Here is a 21,974-nt window from a genome sequence, read left to right as displayed (position 1 = left end):
TATGAGCCACCGTAGAGGACCATTCGATACCCCTATTAATTAACTTAGTCCATCTGCGGTGAGGGCTATTATTTGTTTGTGTAACCTCAGGCTATTGTTTGTGCCCCACAGACAGCCTTTTGTTGTCTTTGGCCAGCTATTGCAGCTACAACAGCTACACAGTGAAGAAGACGGTGGAAGAGGCGAGGAAATGGCCGACGATCGCTTCAGTGTGGTTGACTATGTTGTATTCTCCATAATGCTGTTGATCTCAGCTCTGATCGGAATATGGCACGCTTTTATGGGAGGAAAACAGAAGACCACCGCCGAATATCTTTTAGCGAACCGAACGATGAGTTGCTTTCCGGTATCGATCTCAATACTAGTGTCCTTCCTCTCGGCGATAACATTGCTCGGTCTCCCAGCAGAGATATACACTTACGGAACACAGTTTTACCTGAGTGTTATAGGATATGTTATCCTCTGTGCCATAGTGAGCACCGTGTTCATTCCAATGTACAGACGGATAAATATCACTTGTGTTAATGAGGTAAGAGCTGCTCCAAATTCTCGAAAATTCTCTTTCAGGCCCTATAAATGCCACCTCGTACAGCGAGCCCGCGTCCTGAGGTAGAAATCCTTTTACAGACTTAAATTAGCATTCTCAATCTGTTTGTTGGTACACCCGTTCCTTCGTTCCGGTTCGTTTGTTCGTTCGTTCATTCGTTAATTTTTTTTTCAGTACCTAGAAAGACGTTATTCTGTTGGTATGAGGATGGTGGGCTGTTTTTTCTTCGTACTTTCAGTGGTGAGTATTCATGTTCAAAACTTCTGCTCTCTCCGCGTTTGTTTCTCGTGACTGGCGGAGATAAGGCCGTCACGTTCCATTGACCTCAGTATTCCCAAGATAAGAATAAACAAAATGGCCTCTAGATTCCTTGTTTACATACAGTCAACTCTCGCCTTGCGGACACCTCGCTATTACGGACACCCCGATAGTACGGACAGCAGCTAAATCCCCGGCAAAAACAAATTACAGACGTTTAACTGAAATAAATTCCCGCTGTTTTTTCTTCGTACTTTCAGTGCTGAGTATTCATTTTCAAAACTTCTGCTCACTCCGCGTTTGTTTCTCGTGACTGGCGGAGATAAACCCGTCACGTTCCATTGACCTCAGTATTCCCTAGGTAAGAATAAACAAATGGCCTCTGGATTCCATGTTTACATACAGTCAACTCTCGCCTTGTGGACACCTCGCTATTACTGACACCCCGATAATACGGACAGCAGCTAAATCCCCGGAAAAATAAATTACAGACGTTTGACTGAAATAAATTCCCGCTATTAAAATTGATTTATTATTTGCTTGAAAACGCTCTTACAGATTATTTTATAATTTCGCCGAGAAGTTGTCTAGATTGAGTAGTTTAAATCCCTAAAGTTTAGTCATAAAGTGTCTGACTAGATTTCGAGATAATCGACAATGTTTGAAATGAGAAGCTATAGGCTACCGTTGCTATGGTAACAGTTGTTGCTTGGAAACCGATGAAAAATTTAACTTTGATCATATGTTGAAGTAGTTATGATGTAGTATGAAGGAGATCGAAGTTTATCTTCTATGCGAGATTGTAATTTCGAAACTTTCACCCTAAGTCCAGAAAAACTTCTGCGAGCCTCCTTAAGGGGGCAATACACCTAAATTTGAATGAAATTTGAAGACCCTTTTTAAGAAGGGGTAGAGGAAAGAAAATGATTTTTGGGACACTAACAGACAGTTAAAACCCACGCAAGAACACCCCAGGTTATTAGTGGACTAACTTGGTATCCGTCTATTAATTATTAACTACAAATTCCAATTTTAAAACTTCACTAAATCTTCAATATTTCTTATTTCTCTTAATTTTACTAATCTTTCTAGAAAAACTACTCCTCCCAAATATACCCAAAAATCACCCAAAAATTCACAAAATACCCCACAATACAGATTCACAATTTGACGATAGGGTTTTTGGATTGCTTGAAACGCGAATGAGATATTTTCCATTAAAGTTATGTCAAGTGGCGGAAAAATGGCGTTCAGGTGTAACTCCCCCTTAAGCCATTTCTAGCTAACTAACTCGCGGTCCCGAGGGTGTCCGCAATAAAGGGTGTATGTAGGGCAAAATGTGAGATGTGAGACTGATGTAACTGCAACCTTTTGCTAGCTAAGACACGATCAGTTCAAGACCCATTTTGTATTCCGTTAACTCCAGATCTAGAAACCTCCTGTGAGAGATCTTTTAAGTGATTGTGGCATACATCCTTATTCCATAATAAGGCGATCGAACGCACCCAAGAATCACAGTCGCTTCTTATCTTGATCTACACCAGCAGATATGATACAAACAATCCCAGAAGCAATAATTAAAAAAAAAAAACCACATGGCGGCCAAAAATCGAGTTTTGACTGAGAGTTTGCATTTTTCTCTCAACCCGTTCGGCAGTAAGCCTATTTAAAGATGGCGTCGGTCATTGTTGACTGGTGTAAAATACGTAGAACTGCCATACTTTTGGAAGTACTTTGCCGAGAAAGAATCGCGCTTTTTACGAGCGATTCAGCAGTCAAACCTTGCAGAACACACATCGAACTGCGCAGCTTTGACATTCCAGAGCTGTTCCTTCGGCAAATTTGCGCGTTTTGGGAGGTGGTTGAAGTTATATTTTTGCGGGAATATATATAGAAAGATTTAAGTAATTTAAGTCATTTAAGTAATTTTTCAATTATTTCTTTTCTTTTTGATGCTTTTCGTTTCACGCACATGTTTTAACGAGTTTTTATCACTCCTAGATGTAGCCTGGGAAGTAAGAAGGTCGTTCCCACATTAGTTTGTGAGTTATAGTCAATTGTGAGAACATTTCGAACTGTGCACTAGGAATAAATTATATGGCGTTAATCACGACGTACCTAATAAATAAATAATGCCCTTTACTGGAACGTACTCAGACGTCATGGACAACAAAGAACAGAAAAAAAAAAGGTGTTCGATGAGCACTAGCCTGGGGCGCAGACGGACTTTAACCCTCGGTGATAACTGTATTATTGCCGACGGTTTTAGCCACTCATGAACTGCATATCGGCAACTTTGATACGACTTGTATCGGACCATTTTCATTGACCAATCAGATTGGAGAACGTGACCAGATCTTCAAACTGACACAGAGCATACAACTTCCAGATATGCCACGTATATATGACGTTTCTTGATGTCTTTTGTTCAATGTTAAATAGACTTTATACCTGTTTGTGGCCCTATTTGCTCCGTCACTGGCGTTGGAAGCTGGTAAGTAATCACTCATTTTAGCTCTATGCAACGCTATAAGTCTTTTTAAATTTTGTTACAGACTACATAATGTAAAGCACTCTCGCGCTCGTGGCGGAGAAGCCGAGTGTTAACGGCTATCTTCAGCCAATCTTCTTTATTGCTTTGGTAGCTTGCCCTTCTCTCCGACACAAACTAAAACTATGCTATAAAGTAAGGCTTGTAGCCTTACTGACCTTACTTTAAACTATTCTGTAAGAATGTTTGTGACTCTACTTGAAGCAGGGCCAGATGGTTCCGATAAGCGATAAGAAATACGGTTTATAGAAACGCACCAATGGACAGTAACAGCACAACTGGAGTTACTGGAAATAGATTAAAGGGTGGGGAAGGGAAGGGTAGCCCTAGTGCTGGGTTACCCTAGCAAGAAGTAGGATTACCCTGGCGCTATTGTAACCCTAGCTACCTGCCTTGAAAACACGTCGCATGAAGAAACAAAGAATTGTTTTAGTGCAAGGGTTACCCTAGCTCCCTCCTTGTAAACAGGCCGTAAGTGTTCTTCCTAACCTTGACCTTCAAGGAGGTGGTGGTAAACCTTCTTACAGAATAACTGTCAATTATATATTTACGGAAAAACAGGAAAACACTTTAAAAAAACATTGACATCTAACTTGAATCACGGGAACACCAGGCACTGCCAAGGTTATTGTAAATTAAGTTACAACTACAATGACCTTCAAAACAGCAACAGCAACAAATACCCCTGGTGCGCATGCTCGGAAATGAAATTCTATCCGTGCCGTTAGATTTGTTTGATTTAAAAGAAGTAATTCAATTAAAATTTGACGTGACAATTTTGTCGAAGAGCTTTTGTTTGCCTTCAGTTGCAGGGATTCCGCTCACATTTACTATCCTGGCCACTGGTGCTGTTTGTACATTTTACACAGCGTTGGTAAGTGAGATGTAGAGAATATATAACTGGTGATAACTGATAATATTGTTTGGTTTATTGCGACGCCACAGTACCATTGGCTTGAGGTCTCTCCTCATTTCATAGCCCATGTCATATAAGGCTCATAGAAAAACTTACGTTGCGCGTATGACTTTTTTATAAACTGAATTCCGACGACTAAGATGAAGTTATGCGAGCGTATAGCTGCGTTATGACCGCAGTCAGTGACTGCGGCTCAACTGTATGGCATTGTAGCATGAAAACAACTGCGTTACGTCTGCAGTAAGACTGAGTTATGAGTGCGGTTGAATTTCATGATAATTGCTATACATTTGTAGAACTTGCGCATTCAAATTAATGAACGTTTTCATGTCTACATGCAGGGTGGCCTTAAGGCAGTGATTTGGACAGATGTGTTCCAGTCAGTCATAATGCTGGCAGGCCTAATCACTGTGGCTATTACTGGGAGTCTAGAAGTAGGTGGTCTAAAGAAAGTCTGGGAGATCAATCAAAGATACGGACGAATCAACTTTTTTGAGTATGTACCAATTTAAATAATTTATGTTTAAAATTACCTCAGATTTAGAGATCTGATCTCAAGGTTGGCCTCTCGTTGTGAGCTTGGATAAGGCATCACGCATGTTCTTTTTAAAGGACTTGCAAGTCATCCAAGGAACGTTTCTTTTCTTTTTTTTAATAAACAAAGTAGTCATAACCACGAAACAGCAGCCTCCAGTAATTCATGAATGCTAGGAGCTAGGAGCTTTGTCAACAACAGTGTAATCAACAACACAAACAAGTCTCTGTTTACTAAGAATAAAAAGGAAGTACTGGCATAAATGAAATAACACCAGGGACACGCGTACATACACACAGAAAGACAAAGCATACATACCTCTATATATACATTTAGCAACAGGAAGCCGGAAAATATTTTGCCACTATCACGCAAATTTTTGCTGTTACTAGTAATTGTCAACAAAGTTATCCTAGCCAATGTGGTATGAATTAGTTTGTTGACAGTGAACTTAAGAATTGGTTCATGCTGAGCGTGCGTATATCGATCGAGTTATGGATGCACGCGGGAAGTTGGGAGAGCACGAGAGAAGCGTAAGAGTTCGCCGAGAGCAACTCTAGCTTCTTGAGTGCTCTCTATACTTTCCAAGTGCATCCAATACTCGATATATGCACAGCTAAGAGCATGAACCAATTATTTTATAACATAGTGACAACAAAGTATCGAAAAGTGGTACGCGGAAAACAGGTTTTATTTGTGATTGGTTACAAAATTCTCTCAATGCGCTGTACCGAAAAACAAAGGTTCTTATCAGCTGTTTACAAACTAAGCGACGAAACCCGAGTTTGTCTGCAAGTTGTACACGTCATTTTATGGACACGCGGCCGTGCATATGTTGAGAAATGTACTATGATGACGCTAACAGGAATTAGGGAAGCACGCTCACTATGTTATAATGTTCGTTGTCGTTGTTTGTTTTCTCTTTTAGTTTCAATCCAGACCCCAGAGTTCGCAACACCTTCTGGTCGATAACAATCGGTTCAACTATGACCCTGATCCCTGTCTGGGGTATTGCGCAATACTTTGTCCAGAGGTATCTCTCCATAAAGACGATGACGAATGCGAAAAAGTGAGTACATCTGATTGATGAGCTCGATTTGAACAAAGTCAAACACAATTCGACTACAGTGGGATCTCGATATTCAAACCTTCGATTTTTCGAATCGAAACCCCCGGCGATTCTTAGAACCAAAAGTAATTTCCCTTGGATTTGCCTTGGTCAGAACTCCTGATTTTTTTAAATCAAATTCAGTTTCTCTAGGAGGTTCGAAAAATCGGCATTCCACTGTATTTAAAGCTTTGAACCTGAAATAACATTTGACTTCAGCACTACAATTATTGGATTTTCTTCAAGCCTAGCCCCCCGTGTTGGAAGAACTTATTTTTTTTTAATACTGTTTCCAAGTTCGGTACAGATCTCCTGATTTTTAAAATCAAATTCAGTTTCTCTAGGAGGTTCGAAAAATCGGCATTCCACTGTATTTAAAGCTTTGAACCTGAAATAACATTTGACTTCAGCACTACAATTATTGGATTTTCTTCAAGCCTTGCCCCCCGTGTTGGAAGAACTTATTTTTTTTTTTAATACTGTTTCCAAGTTCGGTACAGATCAAACATTTTCAGCCAATAGTTTTCCTTACGGACAAATCATTGATCGTTTAGCCACCTCTGCCAAGACAGCTTCCGCAAACGGGGAAAAGTAACCAATCAGAAACGAAATTTTTGTGACCTCGATGTATTTTGTAAAAAACAAACGTGCTTAACCTCAGACTCTTATTTAAGAAAATTTGGATAAAATTATGTGAAAAAGAGGAGAAGGCAATTCATCTTCATGAAAAAAAGCTGTCTCTTTAAATGTACATATGAAGAATATCACAATAGACAGAAACGAAGACTTAGACGACAAGAGTATTGAAAGGGACAAAAGGACAAAAGGCTACAGCTGCTGGTTAGTCAAGGAATGAGCTGTATTTTTCAGCTTTGGAAATTTATTAAATTAATTCTTGAGATTCGGCCTGCCTTCGACGGTTGTCATCGATTTGCTTGGTGCTTGCTCATTTAGTCACGAATGTTTTGTTTCTCGTAATGAGATGTTGGATGAAAATGCTTGATCGCCAGTTTAGCCGGGGTTTTAGTCTCCCTTTATTCTCTGATGCACTTCGAGTGGATTCCAAATTCAAATAACTGCTAAGATAAGTCTTATTACCGATCAAACAAGCTGAAACTCGACTCGTCCCAAGACCGTCTCTATGTTCAAAATGGCGGCATGTATTACAACGCACAAATGGCCGCCATCTTGGATTGCACAAGACAACATCAAAAACTAACCTTCACTAGAAGCAACGGCATGTAATTGCCTAAAAATGCTCTAACGATCATTTCACTTTACCAAAGAAGCCTTGGATTCTACAAGACGTTTAAATGACAGCAAACAAACGAATACTGAATGCCTTAAATCGTTCTTGTAGCAGAGAGATTATCATCCCTCACTTAACTGGAATTTGGTAACTTCAATTGATACACTTTAATGACAGCATTAATTATTGTCTTTTGCTTGTGTGTCTGTTAGAGCATTGTGGCTGAATATTCCGCTCCTTTTAGTTGTGATAACACTCTGCGCATTGGACGGACTGGTTATATTTGCAACTTACGCCGGGTGCGACTTGCAAGAACAACGGAAGATTACGAGAGGCGACCAGGTGAGAGAACACGGATCGAACGATCTCTTGAGTTAATTAGCCTTTTTTCATTTTTAAGCCACAACATGATATCGTTGTGTGTGTCTATTCAATATTCTGACATCACTCTTTTATGTGGCTCCTGCTATACTGAGGGGAGCAGGGATGGCACAGTGGTGAGAGCATTCGCCCCACACCAGTTTGGCCCGGGCTCGATTCTCGGACTCTGCGTCATATGTGGGTTAAGTTTGTTGTTGGTTCTTGTCCTTGTTCCTAGAGGTTTTTCTCCGGGTACTCCGGTTTTCCCCTCCCCTCAAAAACCAACATTTCCGAATTCTAATTCGATCTGGAATCGGAGGGCCACAGGTCTGTCAATCGTAACAGACTCAGTGTTATATAGTGTCACCCTCGTTAAACAAAGTTGATTTACTGTAAATTATGATGTCCACTGAAGATCGTTCTAATTTTTCATCTGTTGAAGAATTGAAGCTTAAAGTGTGTCCCTTCCAATGAATGTTTATGAAAAAAGTGCTGTTCATTCCGCTAGGTAAGGTGGATCTTAGTTACCAGATCGTGCCGTTCTAAATAAAGCTACCTAGAAATACTAACGGTTGATTTATACGTTATTCTAAATAAATCTACTAAGTTTTGTACCTTGTCATGACCCTACACCGCGTTATTTTCAATGATCATTCTTCGCAGGTTCTTCCCTTTTTCGTTATCAACAAACTTGGACATTTGAAAGGCTTGCCGGGATTGTTTACCGCTTGCCTGTACAGCGCTGCTCTCAGGTATTTGATTTATTTTGTAAATTATTTTAAATTTGCTTGTTGCGTGGTTTGCTTTTCTTGCTTTTAAGCACGGTGTTAGAGATTCATGGCTAGCTGGCTGGCTGGCTTGATGGACGGCTGGCCGTGGATTCGTCCATCGGTCGATTTCATTTGACTTATTGATTGAGTGAGCGAGTGATTGATTGATTGATTGATTGACTGATTGATTGATTGATTGATTGATTGATTGATTGATTGATTGATTGATTGATTGATTGATTGATTGATTGATTGATTGATTGATTGATTGATTGATAGCACAATATCATCAGCACTAAACGCCATGTCTCTAGTGGTACTAGAGGACATCGTTAAGAAAAAGTTCAGCGTCAACGATCAAGAAGCCACTAGGATCAGCAAAGTTATTGGTGAGTACCTGAGAGCCTTGAGGCGTTCCGAAAAAGCTGGCTAAATCGAACTAAAAAAAATGAAGTCAGAGAATGTTAATTGAAAGGGGTTGTTTAACAGCGAGGGAACTTTTGTTCGAGAAGTTGCCTTACTTCTCTAATAAATGTATACTAAAAATAGACATGATCTAGCAACGATATCTATTCAGGTGCCCCTAAATATATAGAGCTATTTCAAATAAAGACCTGACTTACATTTAAAAAATGACGATAACACATACAGTCGGAAAATGCTTAACTTGAAATGTATGCAAATTTCTCCCACGATATTAGCGATCGTGTTTGGTGGAGGCGAAAAACGTTTTCTTCATTTTTTTTTTTTTTTTTTATTTATTTTTATTTTTTATTTTATTGGTTTTCAATGTATATTTCGCATTTGTTTCGGTTTTGCTTTGTGATTGGTTGACAGAACCCTTTGCCACTTTCTCAGTCAGTGAGAACCAATACCAAAACCAATCGACCTTACTTGCACGCGTTTTCCCCCGCTTGGCGACGGTTGTATTGGCATCGAATTCTGATTGGCTCGTTATATTGTTTAACCCTGCTGTGATTGGCCCGAGTGATCACTTTTTGTTTTGATTTACCACACTCAATTTAAAGGTGCTCTTAAGTAGGATGTTCACGAATTGTAGTCGGCTTGAGATAACCGATTACATTTCTCTCACCGATGCCGCAGTTACATTTTTCTCTTTACGAAAGTATAGCGTTATATGTCAGTTTTAAACAACTAAAATATACAATATGTTTAGCACAACTTGTTTGCTTATCTGATTTTATGCACGTACCATGGGAAAAGGGCATCTTATTATCAAGTCTGAAAACATATTTTGTTTTTTTGACAAGCTGTGGTGTTTGGCGGCATAATCATGGCCGGTGCATTTGCTGTCAAATACGCTGGATCAACAGTGCTACAGGTAACAATCCTCCACGTCATATGTATTTTATGATTTAAGTTCTGTGATATGAGATTATTGTTTTTGCTTCCTTGTTTGTTAATTATTCAGTATCTCAGTTAGTTGCTGGGCGTATTCTTTTCGAGGTACTTTGATCACTTTTACTAGCAAGGACTCAAGAGTATTACGAGCTTTTTTTTTTCAATGAATTTTTTTTTATTGACAAAAACACGGAGCAGTACAGAAAAAAAGACTTTCTTAACTAAAAAGCTGCTTAGAAAAGTAAAGAAGGAAAGAACAACTATGTTTACACACAATTCAAATAAAGGAAAGTAGTAGTAGTAGTAGTAGGCATCCTACAGTCTCAGGAGACAATGGTATGCGCCCTGTTGGGTCAGTCGTTCTGTTGAGAGCAGAGCCGGATGTGGCTCAGCAGTCAAATCCTAGCATGGCAGTCTCTGCCACAATTGTTGCACGCAAAGTTGGATGACTGGTTAGAGTCCGTGGTTTGCTGTCTCTCTTTACGTTGTGTCGGTTTGTTCTCCAGCTGGAGGTTCCTCTTCTCCTCTCCACTCCTGAAACCATCACGTACGGCATGACGCCAGCTGTCTCTGTCATCTGCGAGCTTTTCCCAGCTTTCTGGGTTGATGTCCGTCAGTTTCAGGTCCCGCTTGCAAACGTCCTTGTAGCGGAGAGCTGGGCGGCCTAAAGGGCGGCGTCCCGAGGGTAGCTGACCGTACAAGAGGTCCTTTGGGATGTGACCGTCTTCCATACGGTGTACGCGTCCCAGCCACCGTAGTCGATGTTGACAGATCATGAGGTGCATGCTGAGGGAGCCTGCCTTATCTAGGACAGCTGTGTTGGTGACTCTGTCCTGCCACATAATGCCTATGATTCGTCGCAGGCAGCGAAGGTGGAGGCTTTCCAGGCGGTTCTCTTGTCTAGCGTAGGTTGTCCAAGACTCACTGCCGTACAGCAAGGTGCTGAGGACACATGCCTGGTACACCTTGAGTTTGGTGCTCAAGGTCAGCTGGTGATTTTTCCACACTCTCTTGCTCAGCTTTGATATGACTGCAGAAGTCTTAGTGACAAGTTTGTCGATCTCGGCATCAAGTGATAGATTGTTGGTGATTGTGGAACCGAGGTAAGAAGCGGTCGGTGACCTCGAGTACCTCACAGTTGATGTTGATCGAGGGTACAGCAGGAACGTCCTGGCCCATGACGTTGGTCTTCTTGATGCTGATTGTCAGTCCAAATTCATTGCAGGCATGGACGAACTTGCGGATCAGCTGCTTGAGGCCTTCCTCAGTGTGTGAGGTCAGGGCTGCATCGTCAGCAAACAGCATCTCCTTGATGAGAACAGTTCGAAATTTGGTCTTTCCCTTTAGGCGAGCCAGGTTGAACAGCTTCCCTTCGTTTCTAGTGTGCAGGTGGACTCCCTCGTCTGAGTGGCGGAATGCAGAGTTCAGTAGCATGGCAAAGAAGATGCCGAACAAGGTTGGCCATAGAACACAGCCTTGTTTCACTCCACTCAGGATCTCGAAAGGCTCGTAGTTGACTGTTGCCTGCGTGTCGTCATGAAAACAGGCAGTGATGCTGAGTAGCTGCAGGGGCACCCGATCTTCTTCGGGAGCCGGAACAGACCTCCCCTGCTCACAAGGTAAAAGGCCTTGGTCAGTTCTATAAAGGCGATGTATAATGGCATCTACTGCTCGCGGCATTTCTCCTGTAGTTGGCGCACGGAGAAAATCATGTCCACCGTTGATCTCTCTGCCCTGAAACAGCACTGGGACTCGGGGTAGATGCGGTTGGCGAGGACTTGTAGGCGGGTCAGAACCACGCGAGCGAAGACTTTGCCCACAGCGCTCAGCAGCGATATTGATGATCTCTGGACGAATGCCGTCTTCACCTGGTGCTTTGCCACTGGACAGTGCATCAATGGATTTGCTAAGCTCCCCTACGGTCGGCTCAGCGTCCAGTTCCTCAAGGACAGGCAGGTCTTCAATGGTCTCCAATGCTTTTGGAGAGACTGAGTTTTCTCTGGATTAGAAGTCGAGGTAATGCTCTACCCATCTTTCCAGCTGCTTGTCCTGGCCTGTGATCACCTCTCCTGTTTTGGATTTCAAGGGTGCCGTCTTCTTTGTTGCTTTTCCAGTGGCCTGTTTGATGCCTTCATACATGCCTTTGATGTTGCCCATGTCTGAGGCTTGCTGGATATTCTCTGAAAGTTGGACGCATTGTAATAGCCCAATTTCGAGGCACAAACTTTCAGAGAACATCCCTTGAAAGGAAAGTACACCTAGAGTATTAAGCGAAATAAGAAAAATCGCCGAAATCTGTATGAGGAAACCGTTTTCTGTTCATTTTCTTTGGAAAAGAAAGTGGAGAACCCTAATTTTTCTTTACCGAGAATTCCTCTTTTAATTTTCAGCAAAGCGTACGCGATAGATGCATTTAGTTACAAGGCTTATATTTAGGGGGGCCCTAAGCACTGATTATTTCAAAAGGTTGTTTTGTTGCCTGGAAAGCATTCCTTACTTTGTACTTGTTTTCGTGCCATAAATTACGGAAACCTAATCAACGTCAACACTGCGTAGCAACTATTTTATACACTAAAATGACTTTGTTCGAATTCAAGCACGCAAACACTTTCCAGCATTAGGTCAAATACCTAAATATCGAATGAGAGCGCGCGGTAGAGAAACACAATTGTAAGGAGTTGTTCTAAAATGCCTTTTTTTGTTTAGCTTGCCTATAGCATTACAGGCTTAACTGGTGGAGTCAGTCTGGCTTTGTTTCTAGCAGGATTTTTCGTTCCAAGAGCAAATACAAAGGTGAAGAAACTTTGGTCATGATGATTGTAATGTTTCATGACCTTAACGATTGTAATCTTTATTTTTAGTATGGTATAAATTGATTCTGAAAATTTATTAGCGGACGATCAGCAACAAACTATCATAGTCCAATTTCGATATATCAAAATTCAGCCTGAAACAATAAACATCACTGTGAGGCTCCGAGGAATAAACTTATATAAACTCTGCAATTTTTTCCCCGGAGCCAAGAAGTGATGTTAATATATCGAAATTGGGTTATTTGTTTTTTCTATTCACAACGTTTTTTGTCCAGTAACGTAACCTCTTGGCCTGTCAATCTGGGAAAGGCTTAAGAAGAATGACCAATAAGGGTTATAGACTATTCGGTGAATTTTTAATGCATAATTGAACGAGGTTCCTTATTATTTAAGGACATTGAACCAGCGAATCAGCCAACCACCCAATGTTATGAAAATGAAATTGATAATAATAATTATACACGATGAAATTTTTTCCGAGCCCCAGCAGGAATCGAACCCACGACCTTTAAGTTAGTTAGAGCATCCAAACTAGTATCTGGAAGGCCGTGGGTTCGATTCCTGCTGGGGGCCAGGAATTTTTTTTCCGAGAATTTTCACCTTGTACTTACTACTATCTATTTCATTTTCATCACATTGAACTAGCAAGTGAAATATGGCCTGAAATTCCCTTCTATTTCTAACCTTTTTGGGATATGAAACTTGAATCTTGAACAGAACATTGTATTGACTCAATAAACGTTGCCGTTGTTGTTGCGTCAATAAATAGATATTAATGACATTTTTGTCAATTATTTCACCCAGGGAATGTACGTTGGAGTCGTTGTTGGTTTTGCTTTGGCCCTCTGGGTGTTTACGGGTTCCTTGTTTTATCCTCCTAACAAGTATCCAGGCATCCGCTCGGTCAGGGAGTGCCCTTTCTATCAAGAAGCCTTAGCGGCCAACTCTTCCTTTGCCAACGATACAGCGAAGATCTTGGCTAAATATGACGACGGATTTATCAGGAACCGTTACAAACCATACGCAAGGTAAGACACTCTGGAAGACTGATTGTTTTGCAAATAGCACGGTAACGTAACCTACCTCGCTTTCATAGTATTTGGCAGCAGATGACCCAAAGACAATTAAAACACATGACCAAAAGTTCAATCAGTTACGATGTTGTTATTCGCGTATTCGCGTGTCTTCTACAAACGGCGGCCATTTTGAATAATTTCAGCGCGGTCGAATATCACGAGGGATAGGACCAAGTTTCCTAAAACAAACCGGGCGAATTCGGAGCTCTGTATTCGTGGCACACGCCGGCAGAACCTCTGCGAAAGCATAAAGCATCTCAAGATAAGTGGGAATCTTAGTCGCGGGGGGAGTTTCCTGCCTTCCAAAGGAACAGACCTTATTCTCTCTATATGCAATTGCCCATTACAAACCGATCCTTTGTCTTTTTCAGTGGAAGTAAACAATGCATGACAGCGTGAATATGACCGATTCAAAAAGAGACTACTCGCTTAAGTAGCGTCACGTGATCTGTAATGGGGCAACAAAACAACGAAGCGAATAAGGTGTAGTTTTCGCACTAACCACACTGAAAAACTTTCTTCAGCCGAGTGATCCAATACGGCGCTCGAGAAAATTCTTCGAAAAGCAGAGAGCAGTTGTAGAAAATTCCCACCTATGCAACTCGGCCCAGATGACCAAACTTTTCCGAAAGCTACTTTATTTAAAATTCTTTCGGTTTCTGATTTTATTTTGCAGCACCCCATTAGCTGACCTGTACAGCTTATCATACCTTTGGATCGCCACGTTGTCGTTTCTTGCAACAACTATTGTCGGACTGATTGCAAGTCTAGCTCTTGGTGATTATACAATCTTTTACGTACACACCTACTGAAGAATTTTCCTCTCCCATTTAGTTTTGTTCAATACGCTATTCATCATTTGTGTAGTGTTTTGACGACCAACTGTTTTCAAACACTGATGCAGGGTTGAATTGCCTAAGCTCCAGAAGGCCTAATTATACTGCTTAAACATATCACAAGAAAGTCGTCAATCTGATGGTTATACAGTAATCAGCCATCAAACAGTACCCGTCGAACAAGCGCACTATATACGGTCGTGTGATGCCAGTTCCCTTTTTCTAACTCAAACAAAACAATCCACTGTCTTTTGCTTGTCTTGTAATGAAGAAAAATTTACCTATTCCTATTTTCCCTCAAATTCTGTCACCGCCGTTAAGTATGGTTCAGTCAGGTGAATAATTTTGTTCCCAGTTTCTGTCAATCACTCGTACAATGATTTCGCTTCGTTCTGAACTGTTAACAGTATTGTACTATACTGTTTAGGAAGAGAAGAATTTCGTTGCCCTCGTAGCTATTGTAACATTCTGGTTGCCAGATTGCACAACCCGTTATTGCATTCTTAACAACAGCTTCTCTGTTTTCATCAAAGAAACTAAGGAAGACCGGCAAAAGCAATTGAACCCCAAATTGCTGTTCCCACTGAAGGCCTGGTTACGTGGATTTTTGCCTGGTCACCAATTCCACTGGGAAGAAGAAAGCTACTGTGATGAGACGGACAGTGATGACGAGAAGGTAACGTTAATTTATTCATTCAAAATTTCCTTTGAATAAATTATTTATAGTTATAATTGATTCAAAGAAAAAGTACTTCTTGAGATATCCAACGTTAAGTGTTCAATTTCTTTTCTTTTAACTGTATTTTTCAGAATGTTTTGAATAAAGAGCCACAAGATGAAATTACAGCATTGTAAAACATATCAGCAAACTTGTTCATAAACGTATAGAGACACCAAAATGTACCAAATGTAGAGATGAATGTAGAGACGCCAGAGAGTTAAACTAGCCGCTGCAGGGCCGCCCCACGGGACCAACGATCTCAATGTACCCTCTGCGAGTGGCTGCTTTAAGTATGTAGCTGACACCACTGTTTATGAGGTAGTTTAAAAGAACGGCAACAGTCTTGCTGGGTTTTCAAAATGCCATTTCCGAGTTACTTTAGGCCTCACTATGAAAGCAAGGCTAAGTGCAAAGTTTTTATTATGAAAAACATGGAAACAAAACTAATTTTCATATGAAAAGCGTTGCACTTAGCCTTGCTTTCATAATGAGGTTCACGGCACCTCAGAAATGACATTTCCGAGGCCTATTATATCAATGTCGTACTGGCACTAGTATTATTGTTTGTAAATGAGATTTTGTGATTTCCAATGTAGATTACTGTTTAGCGAAACAGCCAACCACCTCATGCTATGAAATAGATGATATGTACACGATGAACAGGTCGCAGGCTTCGTGTTATAATTCCTGGAGACTTATAACCCCAGGCTGTGACCTGCTCACCACATGAGTCACCCATAGCTCAGTGGTTAGAGCATCCAGACTAGTAACCAAAAGATCGTGGGTTCGATTCCTGCTGGGGGCTCGGAACTTTTTTTCCGATAATTTTCATCGTGTACAATGATATATATCATCTATTTCATAGCATTGGGTGGTTGGTTGGTTCGCTAAATTTCTAATTGTACATAACGCTTATTTGATGTACTTGCGAGATGCAAGTAATTTAGCGGTTAATGTGCTTGTATGATACAGGTAATTCGCTTATATGATGAGTGTCCAGTGTACTCGCGAGATGCGAAGTCCTCAGACTTATAACTTCAAGCCTGTGACCTGCTCACCGCATGAGTCACCCATAGCTCAGTGGTTAGAGCATCCAGACTAGATTATTGTTATTACTTTAATTAGCATTTTGTGTAATCCCTTAGCCATTCAGCTTTATACTGTCATTGAGGTTTTAATAAACCATCTATATAACTCTATCTATCGATAGATCGATAGAAGTTTTCTAGGGTAATGTATAGCTCATACCTGTATTAAGAGAATTTCGATTATTATCAATAAACAATGTTTAATGATTCAACTTGAATCAGGTCATAATATGATGACGTCATGACGCTGTCTGAACGCTACTAATTACACGCACGCGCAGTAAACATTCACACAATGATAATTTAACTGGTTTGTGATTATTTAACTCTTAATTGAATTTTTTCTTGTGTTCGTCTGTAAAACAAAAAACTATCAGTGTAAAAGATTTTTTTTTAATTGGCCAATAAAGATTAGGTTCGCGTCATGATTTACATTAAATGCTAAATGGCGTTGTGTTGTTGGACTGTGTTGTACTTCAAAAAATAAACCAAGCTCCATGCCTTGCGTTGTTACTGTTTTGTTGCATATTATGTAAAAAGACGGATTTCTTCTGCCATGCTTGCTTTTCCAGTTATCCGGGCCTTGTAGCAATCCAACACCTTGCATGCATCATTCACGTCTCATGACCATTTCAAAAGTTCCACACCTTCTTAGCGCCTTCCCGCTGCAATGACCATTAAAATCTAGATTTGTAGGATATTTAAACTTTGAAAGATGACCTCCCATGTAGCTTCGCTAAGCTGCGAGAGTTAATGCGCTGGACCAAACATGACTTGAGAGCTGTGAACAGCTAAAAGGAAAGAGAACGTAAATGGATCAGTGACAATACTCCACTTAGTTACAACACCGTCTCTGGATTCGTTTAGGTAAACGTTTAATCTGAGTGACAGTGAAGTGAGTGATAGGGGAAGGCGGCGTGATCAAGTGTAGTATAGTTCCCCCCCCCCCCCCCCTAGTTTTCGTACCCTCTCGCCCGCTTCTTCGCGTCTCCCGCGGACCCTGGAACAGGCTACAGTGATTAGGACGCCAGGCTTGTAATTCAGAGGTCTCGGGTTCAAATGTTGGATTTGTTTCACGGTAGCTCCGCTTTCAAATCCAAGTTATATATTGTTAGCTTCCTTGTAGCAAGGATCTTGAACGGCGCCCGGACATGGGAGTCGTTTGTTCTAAGAACGCTTTGGCCGTCTGCTTGGGGCGGGAGGAAATGCTGTATCATTCAGAGCAGCAGAAAAAAGGAAGCTCAAACTGGCGCTAATAAAGAACAAGAAAAACGTATACTTACATCTTTGCCGTTGTTGTTAAACAATGCGTCTCTAAAGTTTTTGACATCCATCATCGCAGCAAGGTTTTTCAATATAAATCCTTCGCAAAATGACATCAGCTCCTTTGCAGAACACAACTGAAATTCCACAACAGGCAGATCTTAAAGTATTTCTTTGTTTGCCTAGTAATGCTTAATACAAAGACAGCTTATCTTCACTGTACCATAGCCATTCACTTTGTTAAAATTCACTCTATTTCTAGTGCTTTGTATTTTTAAAAAATAGAAAAGTCTGGCTACTGGTGGCAGGAAGCAATAAGGCCGGGTTACTACAACCACTCCCCGCATGGAATACTTAAGCAATCACCCGGTCACAACTTTCCCTGCTTGTCTCTAACATTTTGCTTGATTTATCTAACAGTTCTTTGATAAATACAGGTAACTGCAGGTATCCTAGCCTAGGCTTTCCTAAGCATTCAGATAGTGAGAGTAGTATAACGAATTTCCTAGAGGAGGGCAATGTGGGGGAGACCCAGTGGGTTAGGCTAGCTAGGATGAGACCTTTCTCTTGCAAGACAATATGCACCAGGTATAGCCTAGTGTAAGACTGATAACGCCTTGACGGGAGACGATGAATTTCTACTGACCCTCGCGTATGCATATGTGTCCATGACGCTTTCACAGTCGAGGTGATCAGCGGCAAGGCGCTCACATAGACGTTTCAGTGTCTCTAACATGAAGAACTCTGAGGCCTGTAACAGCTGTTGAGAAAACGTATAGATATTAGACCTTTAGATGCAAAAATGGTTGATATTGGCCCCACTAAGTAAATTACTTCTAAATTAGCCCTACTAACCTCGTTCTTGAGTTTAAAAAGAAAAAAAAATACTTCAGTGACCGAGGCTAGTGGGGCAATTTGACAAAAGAATATTAAAATGTCAGCAATTTTTGTATAACGTCTGTGGTCTCTGTGAAGTAGGTTGCTGACCAGGGAGTTTTTCAAACACGCGTCGCACTACTAAACACTTACTTCCAGAATTGCGACTTGATCACGCGGTTGATCTAGCGTTCCGCTGTACAAGAACTGAATCACAAGCTGAAAAGATAGAGTGAGAGCTTCAGTTTTTATCACGGCCATTAAACATTAGCACTGAGAATTGTATCAAAGGTAACGGTACGGTAATTCTGTCTCGCTCTGAAAATGAGGGAAATAAGGATCAGGTCAACTATATTTCCACTAGATATTAAGGACGGTGCCTGCTTTTGTTACTGCGCATACGTTCTGCGCATCTCGAGATACTCGGGTTTCCTATGGGTGGTGCCTACTAATACAGGGATATTTTGCGCGGTTTAAACTATGTGGAGAAGCAGAACTTATCAAGTGCTCTCGGTATCTGAAAAACAAAATTGGGGTAGCCATGCATTTTAACTCGTGAATGCGCGTAGTGCAATGAACGAGTTATAGCGATAGCTGACTTTTGACTTGGTTGGTTGGTTGGTTGGTCGGTTTTGTCGTTAACTTTCGGGCGTGCGCAGTGAATGAGTTTTAAATCCAATTAGTGGAAAACACACGCGAACATTTATTGTTCACGGCGCATCAGGAAATTCTTATCCAATATGTAGAGAATAATTTGACGATCATTTAGTGCAAGAATGGAGATTTTTCGTTCAATCTGAGCAAAGTTACAAGTTTTTTCAGTTTTTCAGAAAGTCCGGGGTCGTAAACTCAATTAGTGAAAAAAAAAACGTGAAAATTTTTTTCACGACGCGTCAGAATTCTCTCATTCATTCTGTAGAGAACAATTTGACAATTATTTTAGTGTAAGAATGAAGATTTTTCATTGAATCTGAGCAAAGTTATAGGTTTTTTTCGTTTTTTTCTACAAAGTGCGGTTTCTTTTAAGAATTAAAAAAGTGAGTACGAGTGGTTTAATTTCCTACCGTAAATGTTTCATATTTTATGTCACTTATCTCGATGCACGGGCTGCTTCCATCGTTGGATTCCATGGTCATGCTTGACAACATCGCCTGCAAAAAACGGCATATTTTAGTGACGTGACAGTTAAATGTCCAGCAGAAACCTGTAATAGAGAGAAACAGATTGGAATCTACAATGAAAAACCGACTATCCGGGCAACATAACGGAGTTCATTTTGTCGTTTTGCATCTCTTGGAGTTCAATCTTCCGCGTTGTTGAAACCTTATAATAAGCCGTTTAAGCACTTATTTTGCGATATTTTAAGCATTAGAGAAAGTTACTCATCTCTAGCCTGTGCACAGCTTCCTGTTTACCAAGAAGAAAATCTCACAGGCTACTCATCTAGCCTATCACGACTTCGCCTGTCATATTTTGCCGGCGTTCGGGCGTGACACGGCAGGTAAACCACTGATACTCTCAGCTTACGACTCATCTCCTAGTAAATTAAGGAATTACCTTGAATCTCTTGGAAGCCGTTGCGAGTATGATCTTATGAGCGTAAAATGGTCGCTCCTCTACAATGAAGGTGACGTCAGACATTTCAGAGCTATTAATATAATCTGGCCCTGCGTAAGGAACGTAAGGAAGGCGTTTGGAATGAAATAGAAAAATAGGTTAGCATGCGATCTCGTGATACAGAGATGTAAACTAGAAGGGGGAAATATTAATTAAGGTAGATGATGCTGGTGTAAAACAAGAGGTAGCAGGTGATTCTTAAGACCCATTCTAACCCCAACAACACCACTGCAAGCCAGACACTTGGCTCCTGACTATATTTAATCAAGAGAAAATAAGGGACAGAGAGGGAAACTAGGGACGTTCGCTGGGATATGTGAATTTCACATAATCTATTTTTGGACGTTGTCTAAAGGGAAGTCGGTTTTCCGAGACGTCCGCAAACGGTTAGTGTGACGTCACAGGCAGTCATCGGAACGTGCCAACGTTGCATTGTGTAATGACGGCTGTTGAATATTCAGTATGACTTTCCAAAGAGGCATTTACAGGCGCCTTAATACGTTTGCGGACGTCTCGGGAAACAGACTTCCGTTTTCACGCCGTCTAAAAATAGCTGATGTGAAATTCACATATCCCAAGGGCTATACTGGGGGTCTCCCTCTCTGTCATATTTTATTTTTCAGTTTTAATTTTTATGCAGTGCCCTATTGAAAACCACATTATGTGACATAAAAAAAAACTTTCTTATCTTATCTTATCTTATCTTATCTTATCTTATCTTATCTTATCTTATCTTATCTTATCTTATCTTATCTTATCTTATCTTATCTAGTCTTATCTGTCCCCTTATTTTACGCATTAAGCCCTAATATCAACTCGTGTGAGTGATGTGGGCGCCATTTTGAACTCTGGACTATTGAAGTCCTCTCAAAACGCCCGCCGGTTTTTCTCTAAATTTCTCGCAAACCTACCTCAGAAAAGGACGTTTAATTCCTTGATAATAGACGTTTACAGAAAAAGTTCATTTGTGTTGATGTAGTGAGCCATTTTGCTCATCAACACACACAATATTTTCTCCTCCTGTTTTTTACGCAATTTCTTTCAGTTCTTGCTGGGAAATTTATCGCAATTGAAATATCGAGATATTTTTTACCTTTGCTTATCATATCCTGTCTTCTTGTTAACAGTATATTTGATCACGTTGGTTCATTGTAATGAGAAATTAGAAGCTAGTCACGATTGGGGTTTAAGGGGTTAAGTCTCGGACCAATTTGCCTTGTGCAGTTGACAAAAAAATGTAAAATTCAGAGGCATCCACTTTAGTGCCTTTTTTTTTAAATAAACGCTTATGTAACTGATGTTGGATTGACAGATTGATGGACAGCCGATGTTGGTTGACCTGTTTTCTTACCTATTCTTATGGACGTTTGTGTAACAGGAAGATTCTCAATTTCTTGAAGTGGTTCACTACCAAAGCAACATGACAACACTGAGGCGAGTTCCTTTGAGAGAGCCAAGTCCTGAACAGTAAAACATTAAAATCACCACACGATAATTGGGCGTAAATATCTGGGCTTTATTCAATCTCGTACCCAGAGTCTTCAGGCTTTTTGGTCAGCGGGGCAACGCCGGGAAGACTCTGGGGACATCGAATTTTTTTTACCGCAGGATTTCTGCGATAAAACAATGGAAACCGTTACGGAACAGCCAATCAAAAAAATTGAATTTTTTTCGATGTCCCCAGAGTCTTCCCGGCGTCGCCCCGCTGACCAAAAAGCCTGAAGACTCTGAGTACGAGATTGGGCTTTATTAGACCAAGCTAATGCCCTCCGGGAGGGGAGGGAGGGTAACCAAATTACAGCAGTAGACTATCGCGTGCTTTTAAACTGCGATAAACATAATGTTTAACTTTCACTGAAACAGTTTATGAAAATCGAGCAAATCTGATCACCTTGCGAGAAGCCGGGGAGGGTACCTTCCCTATAATGCGGGGAGGCTCCGCCTTGAAAGGGGTACCTTTATCAGGCTGGAGGTATATAGAAGGATATGTACTTGCATTATATTTGTAAAGCCGGTGCCATGGTCGAA

General features: G+C 40.8%; 2 protein-coding genes across 2 annotated transcripts in view; one reads left to right on the top strand and one right to left on the bottom strand.

The window, feature by feature from the left end:
• The first annotated feature begins 27 nt into the window (after positions 1-27).
• LOC146486245 (sodium-coupled monocarboxylate transporter 1-like) lies at positions 28-16,695 on the top strand. The gene is made up of 15 exons (XM_085099917.1): positions 28-529; positions 722-787; positions 3,248-3,299; positions 4,163-4,230; positions 4,614-4,768; positions 5,736-5,876; positions 7,377-7,506; positions 8,188-8,276; positions 8,574-8,683; positions 9,566-9,636; positions 12,363-12,449; positions 13,274-13,497; positions 14,222-14,322; positions 14,915-15,057; positions 15,192-16,695. Exons 1-15 carry the CDS (start codon positions 191-193, stop codon positions 15,234-15,236), a joined length of 1,821 nt encoding a protein of 606 aa, XP_084956043.1. The 5' UTR covers positions 28-190; the 3' UTR covers positions 15,237-16,695.
• Positions 15,475-21,974, bottom strand: part of LOC146486244 (ankyrin repeat and BTB/POZ domain-containing protein 2-like) — a 19,124-nt gene continuing 12,624 nt past the window's right edge. The window contains exons 14-20 of the mRNA XM_085099874.1: positions 21,298-21,406; positions 19,887-19,996; positions 19,394-19,480; positions 18,483-18,548; positions 18,100-18,213; positions 17,474-17,590; positions 15,475-16,981 (exon numbers count right to left, since the gene is read on the bottom strand). Coding sequence (XP_084956000.1) covers positions 16,892-16,981; positions 17,474-17,590; positions 18,100-18,213; positions 18,483-18,548; positions 19,394-19,480; positions 19,887-19,996; positions 21,298-21,406 — 693 coding nt within the window. The 3' untranslated portion in view covers positions 15,475-16,891. The remainder of the gene's footprint in view (positions 16,982-17,473; positions 17,591-18,099; positions 18,214-18,482; positions 18,549-19,393; positions 19,481-19,886; positions 19,997-21,297; positions 21,407-21,974) is intronic.

The sequence above is a fragment of the Pavona decussata genome, unplaced genomic scaffold, assembly GCF_977016875.1.
Source record: "Pavona decussata unplaced genomic scaffold, jaPavDecu1.1 SCAFFOLD_21, whole genome shotgun sequence".
NCBI lineage: Eukaryota > Metazoa > Cnidaria > Anthozoa > Scleractinia > Agariciidae > Pavona > Pavona decussata.
The sequence above is the reverse complement of the archived record's forward strand: the minus strand, read 5'-3'. Positions and strand labels throughout refer to the sequence as shown.

Excerpts from the sequence above, each read along its gene's own strand:
- LOC146486245 (XM_085099917.1), top strand. The coding sequence starts at position 191 with ATGGCCGACGATCGCTTCAGTGTGGTTGACTATGTTGTATTCTCCATA. Across the intron at positions 7,507-8,187 it reads AGATTACGAGAGGCGACCAG|GTTCTTCCCTTTTTCGTTAT; the intron begins GTGAGAGAACAC and ends CATTCTTCGCAG. Across the intron at positions 8,684-9,565 it reads TAGGATCAGCAAAGTTATTG|CTGTGGTGTTTGGCGGCATA; the intron begins GTGAGTACCTGA and ends TTTTTTGACAAG.